The sequence below is a fragment of the Dermochelys coriacea genome, chromosome 13, assembly GCF_009764565.3.
Source record: "Dermochelys coriacea isolate rDerCor1 chromosome 13, rDerCor1.pri.v4, whole genome shotgun sequence".
Taxonomy (NCBI): Eukaryota; Metazoa; Chordata; order Testudines; family Dermochelyidae; genus Dermochelys; species Dermochelys coriacea.
Genome location: NC_050080.1, coordinates 25,195,137 through 25,203,026, shown reverse-complemented (window position 1 = coordinate 25,203,026; position 7,890 = coordinate 25,195,137). Strand labels below are relative to the sequence as shown.

Sequence of the window (7,890 nt, the reverse complement as noted above, 5' to 3'; positions counted from 1 at the left end):
TCTTGGGCCCTTACATTAGAGATGTAAGTGAAAGTGGCTTTTCCAAGCCATTCAGCCCCCAAACCCATTGTCCAAGAAAGCCAAATCCTGTCAATGGCAGTTTATCCCAGGAAGCACCTCAGAACCGAGATCAAAGGGTAAAAGCTCTAGCTTTCTACACGTTGGTTGCTTTCTGGAAGCGCTGCCCCCAAGATTCAAATCCAGCCAATGGTGACGTGATTGCATCAGAATGGAAGCATAGAATGCCTGGTCCTGTATAAAGCACAACTACCTCGGTCAGTTCCTCTGTGGCCTCAGAAAATTTGAGTCCTGTTGCTAGTCTTGCTGCTGTCACTGTCCCTCCTATTCTGGTTTAGCAAGGTATGAGCTATTTCTTTATTCCAATATCTATGCTGTAATCATCTCTCTGCAGTATTGTTTACCCTCCTAGAGTTTTGTTTGGGGAAGGGACTGGGGGTGGAACCGTCTGCCTTCGGGGTATAGATGTCTGAGGTGAACGAAGTGCAAAGGCCTCTCACTTCTGTTTCTACTTAATTTAACTTTGTTTCCTAATGGTGGAGGTTTGGGGTTGTCATAGCAATAAATTTCACTAGCATTTGAAACCAAGCAGGACAAATTCAAAGTGTCCTTTGTTTAAAAATGAAAAAGGCAGATAAATCCTAAACGAAATAACTTAACTTAAGCAGCCACGAGAGCCACGGAGAAAAGTCCATTTCTTATTGCCTTTGGTGCAGAGACTGTCCTTTATGAATTTATATAGCCCCTTGCACAATGCGGCCCAAACTGGTAATGGCCTTTGGGCAGTACTGCAGTATAAATGATCTTTGGTAGGTTTCACTGCATGTTAAAATGATTCCTTTTCAAAACGCTTTACTTTCTCCATAACTGAATGATCTCAGAGACACAAGATGGGTGAGATGATATATTTTATTGGACCAACTTCTGTTGGTGAAAGAAACAAGCTTTCAAGCTACACACAGCTCTCCTTCAGAAGCAGCCGATTTATTCATTCCTCCCTGTAGCAGATTGCAGACTCACCACTGCAGTGCCTCTGGCTGGTTGCCTCAGGAATTAGCTCAATCTCCAGCCTTGGAGGGCCTTCTGCTGACCGGTGTCTCACCTGGCTCAGGCCCTGTGTCCCTCCCAGACCCCAGTGTCCCTTACTCTGGGGTTCTGCCCCCAGCAGTCCCCACCCAGAGGAACCCAACGCTCTGCGTCCACCTTTCCTCAGTGGCTACTGCTAGTTGTCATGTAGCTCCCATTCACTAGGACAGACTGCAGTCTGTAATGGCCACTCATCGCTAGCAAGGGGGTGGGACCAGCTACCTCTATCTATTCCCAGGGTACACCCTACAACCCCAGTACCTCTTCTAGGCCTTTAACAAGACCTACAGCCTAGGGAGTTGCCAGGCTGGAGCTTCCCAGCTCCTCTTACCCTTCCCCAGCACTACTCTGCTTCTAGTACTATGCTCCTAGGCAGCTATCCCTTCCTACTCCAGGGCTAGAGTGAGACTCCTTTAGCTCCTAGCCCCCAGCCCTCTTATCAGGGCCAGCTGGGCCCTGATTGAGCTGGCCACACCTGTGGTCAGCTAGTCCCTCAGCTGCTCTCACTCCTTTTATCCCAGCTGCAGCCTTCTTCCAGGCTGCTTTTAACCCCCTGTTCTGCTGGAGTGGGGTAGTCACCTCACTACACTCCTCAACAGGACCTTTTTCCTCATAATGTAGAGTAAGGCATCAGACATTGCAGTGTCTATTAGATTGCAAAGAACTGCAGGAGATATTTGCAGCTGTTGTATGGCTAACACAACCTTCAAAGTTGTAAGATAAATTATTTTAAAACAGCTGTGAAAGTTCTGTTTTCTAATTTGGAGCTTCATTTCCTTAAGTCCTACTCTATCAGACTATCTGCTTCCTATGTGATATTGTAGGCATTCTGTCAATGACTCCCTCCTATCTGTAATCAGATGTACCTATTGGGGTATTTATAAATATTGTCTTAATGCACTTTTCTTTGGAATACATGTTGTTGGAGTAAACGTTATACATTAATCTTATGCTGTTAATTACAGAGCAGTTAAGCAACTTAAAACCTAGTTTCCTTGTAGCTGTTTATGCTGTTTCCTGTATGCCTTTCTCTTAGCTTGCCCAGAAAAAAACGAGTAGCGAGTTTTCCTCCTGGTTCTCATACACTAACTAAATGTTGCAATATTAAAATTGTAAACACTGCAGGGGAATGATTCTTTAAATAATCATGGAATATTTTCACTTTTGGGGGGAGAGAGGCATGCCTCACTCTACCCTCAATTTTTTTAGGGTTATCTTTAATTTGGCCCCACAGGTGTTTGTATTTTTTTAAAAAAAAAAGTCTGTATCAATTTCTGATTAAAAATCCCTGATATAAATAGAAATATTTTCATGACATTAAGTGAATTAATGCAGTTTCTTTTTTTTTCTTTAATTTAAATATTATTCTTATTTGAAAGGATCATTGTTAGAATGGAGAAGTTAATTGTTAATTTCATTGATGTGAAATTGACTGACTTAAAAATCCTGAAATTGACCAGCCTACTGTCACTGTCCAAATGAGCAAAAATTCAAACATGTTAATTTACCCAGATTGTTTAAATTAGGGTCATAAAACTATTTAATTCTAGCCCTGTCAGGGTTGTTTGGTTTGTTTGTTTTTACATCTGATGTGTAATTCAGCAGTGACTGAAATGTCCCTTTGAGGAAATTATGTCCCAAAACTAAAACCCAAAGCAACCAGTGGGGATTCCCACTGGCCTTTTTGTGCTGTGTACACCCCTGAGCAGCCCTCCATGACTGGAGAGTGGGTGGAGTGTGCATACACAGGACCCCCTGCACTCCTGGCCATGCCATGATGGTGGATCTGTGCTGACTCTGAATACGCGCAGGTGCACACATGTGTTGAGAATGGGCCAAGATTTCTTCAGAGAGGCCATGGTTGCTATTCTTAGAACTATAAAGAGGCAGAGGACCTGTCCCATTTCCCTCCACACTGCTTATACTTGATCTCTCCATCTTTACAGGGCTGCTCTATGCCACAATTATACCTGTATCTGCAGCCAGACTAGTGCTGGATGTAGCTTAACTGCAAGTGTAGATGCAGACAGACAGTGTTCAGCTGTTCCCTCTATTGACACCCTGTGTTAGAAACTGGGGCTTTGGCTAGTACAGGTAGTACTTGTGCAACCAGGGAGCGAGTGGTAGGCAGCGATGCTGGTGTTGAAATCACAGACTAGACAGCATTGACTCCTCCATGTGGCTCCTGTGCAAACCAAGTTGTACAATGGGAGTCTGTCCTTTATCAGCTTGTGGCGCAATCCTGCAAGCACATACAATGAGACTGTTCATGTGCATCTAGTGAAGAACAGGAGTAAGTGCTTGCAGGACACTGGCTTGGGTGAATAGATGTTGTGTGTTCCTGTCGCCCACCCCACCCCTATTAGAACCCTAAACACACCAAACACAGGGTGTATGGACAGACTATAGTGTTTCACATGGGCTGCACGCTAATCTGATACATTATTTATATGCGTTTCAGTTGAAAAGAATCATTGCTGAGAGTGGAGACCACCAAAAGGATTTGCCCACGATGGAGGAATCCCCACCCGTAGGCATCTTCTTCAAACCATCGCTGCCACGTGGGAATGCAACAGTCTGCTTACTGATCCAGGTGCTGCAGCAAGTGACAAGAGAGAATCAGAGTCTAGGTGAGCGTGTCCAGGATTTGACAAAGAGAGTGTCCACAATGGAGTCCAGACTGTCTGGTCTCGCACGAGCCCCACTCCCAGATGTGGCTGGCCACCCCACAGGCACTGTCCTGATTCCCAAGGTGGGGGAGATCCAGATACCCCTGGCAGAGATGGATGAAATGAGGGCAATGGATTGTGGGAGAATTGGAACCAATTTGCCAGCTGGACACCCTGAAGCTGTGGAATCAGAAGAGGTTCCATTTACCCCTGAGGGACAGTCCCTGCCCCATAACCCTCCTGCAGCAACCAGCATATTTGACAGCTTCCTCCTGCACATCTCCCCTGAGGAGGACAGGAGACTGTTTGAGGAGGCCGAGGGCGACATTGCCAAATATGCCCTGGCAGTGTTCAGACACATGATGCCGCGGGATTATTACCAGCAGTGGCAGGGAAAGGCCAATGTGTCTGGCACGCGTCAGAAAACTGCCCTGTCGCCCAATCTCGTGAATGCAGCGTTCAAAGCGGCAAAGAGATGGAAGCCAAAGCTGGCAGGCAAAGACTATAGTAACCTCAAAATCCAGATCAACAACCTCATGCGATCCTGGAAGAGCAGAAGCCTGGTTGTATCTACAGGGCAGATGTAATAGCACAGCTCCCCTACAGTACCCGGGCTTTGGATCCTTCCTATAGAAGAGTAAAGGAAATCCCAGGAAACCAGTCAGCATTGGGAAACTCCCTGTGGGGAGTTCCAATGGGAACAGTGCTTGAGTTATGAAGGCAGAAACAGGCACTCAGTGTGGTACAAATTCCATGTGTTTGATCTTTGGGAGGCCACAGGTTTATCCCAATTACAACTGGGGACAATTGTAACAGTGCTGCCAAAAGATATTTTCCAAATATTGGTAAGACCTTCATGCCAGCGGTGATGAGCATTGCATACATGTCTCAATAGATTAGATGGTTGAAGGGTTTTTTTGCATGTTAATGTTGGGTGTCTTCTTGGTGCAGGTAAAAGTTACTAGGAATCAGGTCTACAGAGCTCCTAGTATTGTTATTGGTGTGCTGAGAGAAATATAATCGTACTGTGGTAATAAGGGCAAAAAACAATCCTAACAAAAGGCCGTAGAGACATCAAAATGAGTCAAATGAATGTGAGTAGAGCAAGTTCTGCAGGCAAGATCACTGTGTCACTGTCTCATTCCTTCTGGCTTTATGATAAAGTCCTTGTTGAAACTGTTCTTGTTCAATAAAAGTTCAAACTGCTTTCAAGCATTCAAATTAGTTTTATTATCAGTGAAATGTGTTCACCTGATTTGTATAAAAGCTTGTCATTGTAAATGCCCTGTGTGTAGTTTTAATAATGTTAGTTCTCAGATTTTTGTGCAAATTCATTTTGATTGGATTTGATCTAAACTTCTGGGAACCGTTGTTAAGCCTCATACTCTTCCTACTTGCAAACCTCATCCACAAAGCATGTCAATATCAGACCCATTTTTTACTGATGAGTCACATAATCCATTTTGCCAGTGCATTAAATAGATCTTATGCTGGCCCCTTGCACAGTCTGATGCCAGATAGTTTGCTGATCTTATGGGGTGAATTTGTCTCTCGCCAAAGTGTGTGCCATGTATGCACACAAACTCCCATCAGGCTTGCTAAAGCCCCATGTACTGATCCAGAGGCTTATTAGACCTAGGGAGTTTGTGCAATACCTCTGAAGGACCATAGCCTACATGGAAGAGAAATGGGAAAGGCAAAGATACTGGAGCAATTGGAAGTGCTTAAGGAGGTTTTATAAAATTTGCTTCAGCTTCCTTAGGTTGTAAATTACACCCTTTTACAACCACATTCCATTCTCTGACCTGTCACCTTCACCAATGCTTTCATTGTCTCTGATTTTGGCTGCGTCCATCCGCGCTAGACATTTCCCACCATTGCTAGCAGCCATGTAATTCTGCCAGTGCTAGCACTCGGGTAGACTGGGCACTCCTCACTTTTTAACCAGGATGCACCTAACACTGCTCAAAGGAGGGTCCAGATAGATGACATGGTGCTTAGAATGGCAGCAGCTTGTCTCCACTAAGGCTTCCAATAGGGTTACCAGTGGAGTTGCTCCAGAGAGGAATTTCAAGGGAAAAGCCCAGGGTAGCTCAGGGCTGTGTCTGTGCAAGGGAGGGTTTTAGTGGAGCAGGTATTTCTGTACCAGTGATACAGAATGTACTAGCAGGCCCGGTCTTACCAGCATCAGCCTACACATACATGGAGTTTGGGATATTGCTCTTGCTCTGAGAGCAGATTTTACAGCTTGCTTAACTGTGTCTTTGATATGACCTGGCTTAGTTAGACTAATTGTTTCCTCTTGCAGTAATACAGAGTATCTGAGGCTGTTCTAGCACTCAGAGCCAGCACCCAAGTATTTGGCCTTTTTTATGCAGGAGTAACCCTTTAGCTCCCAGCAGGAGTCAGCAATCCATGTTGCTTAATCAGTGCTGACCCCTCTATGAAGATAAAGGCATGCAAGGGTTGCACCAATTGAGCTCATCAGGGTTTAATGCATGGGTCTCAAACACACGGCCCACAGGGTTATTTTCTGTGGCCCGCTAGCTCCCTGCGGCCTCCCTGCCTTCCAGCATTTACTTAGAGCGGCTCTGGCCCGGCGCGCACCGGAGGCAGGGCAGGCTCCTTGCCTGCCTGCCCTGTCCCCGCGCTGCTCTGGGAAGTGGCCGGGACCTGGGTAGGGGGTGCACAGGGGTCTGTGTGTTCCCCTGGCCGTGCCTCCAGGTACCTCCCCCGAAGCTCCCAGGCAATGGGATTTGGGGGAAGGGGTGGGAAGAGGCAGGGCAGGAGTGGGGCCTCACGGAAGGAATGGAGTGGGGGCAGGACCGGGGAAGCAGGTGGTCAATGGTGCGGCCCTCAGGCCAACGTACTAGTACTCATGTGGCCCTCGTGGTCATTTGAGTTTGAAACCCCTGGTTCAATGTGATCAATACAAACCATGCTTGCTCTTGTCTAGATGCTGTAAGACTGGGGCAAGTACTCCAATTGCTGGCAACTGCCAGCTAGCCAGGTCCGTTCCTGAGCACAAAATCTTTTTTCACTGTGCATCCTGCATCAGGTTCTGCGCATGCTAGGTAAGTGTGGGCTTCTTAGGCTGGAGAACTGAAGTCACAGCATTGCCAACTCTCAGCATTTTACTGTGAGTTTTTTGCAATATTTTATGTTATACTTGAATCCCCAACTCCTGGAATCAAGTTGTCATGTTAGAGTCTAAGTTTCCATTTAAAAAAAAAAAAAAGTTTCCAGCCTTTATGGTAGCCTAGTAAGGCATGAAAATGTGATCCAAATGCTCCCAAAAGGCAAAGAACAGAACCCTACATGTAATTATTATTTATCTAATTAGTTTATAAATCTCATGGCATTTTGGGGACTGAACTCATTATTTTTTCAATATTTGAGATTGACAATACTGGAATTTTGTTTAACATTTTAAGGTTGGTTCCCCTGGGGCTTCCTGGACATCCAACCACAGCGGAAGTCTCTACTGTGATGAGCTGTGACAGTTAACAGTGCTGGCATTTGAATTTGTTACAATTCAGTCTCAAGTTCCAGAGATGAATGCATTGGTTAGCACCTTTCAGCGGTATTGTCTGAGTGTGTCTGTTTGAACCTCGGTAGCAGCTGTCTCAGGTCACACAACCTCACATTCACAAAGAGGAGGGCTGGACATTTAATTTTGGCTTTAAATGAAAGACTTTTTCCTTCCCTCCCCCCAAAAAAAGGTCGAGGGGAGACACTAAACTCTCAGCAGCCATAGAAATTCCACCTATGATCCTGGTCATTAGATCAAAGCAGAAGCTGGCGAATTTTGCCTTTTTGCATAATTGCATTCATGGCATTAGTCAAATTTTCTATTTAACTGAAACCTGGACAAAGGGAATATATTAGTTACACAGGTTAGGATAAAAATACCAGAGGCTAGAAAGGATCAATATGTAATTTTGGCACACAGACTGGAAGGTATATATATGAAACAACAGGCTCTACTAAGATGGCATAGGAGGTACCCCATTGGCTTTGCTAACACACACAACGTCACAATAATTAGTGCCGTTGCATATTGCAAAGTAAATTGCCGTGCATAAAGCTAAGAATAATTGTTTCATAGTGGTCTGGA

At 45.2% G+C, this 7,890-nt stretch overlaps 1 protein-coding gene across 4 annotated transcripts; it reads left to right on the top strand.

Annotated features, from left to right (window-relative positions):
* The first annotated feature begins 260 nt into the window (after window positions 1-260).
* Window positions 261-5,054, top strand: LOC119842103. 4 transcript variants are annotated; one of them, XM_043495777.1, is made up of 2 exons: window positions 261-360; window positions 3,566-5,054. In XM_043495777.1, exon 2 carries the CDS (start codon window positions 3,617-3,619, stop codon window positions 4,358-4,360), a length of 744 nt encoding a protein of 247 aa, XP_043351712.1. In that variant the 5' UTR covers window positions 261-360; window positions 3,566-3,616; the 3' UTR covers window positions 4,361-5,054. The 4 variants fall into 4 exon arrangements, with proteins under 4 accessions (XP_043351712.1, XP_038225948.1, XP_038225946.1 ...); XM_038370020.2 differs by lacking the exon at window positions 261-360 and adding an exon at window positions 1,550-1,726; XM_038370018.2 differs by lacking the exon at window positions 261-360 and adding an exon at window positions 1,550-1,818.
* The last annotated feature ends 2,836 nt before the right edge of the window (window positions 5,055-7,890 follow it).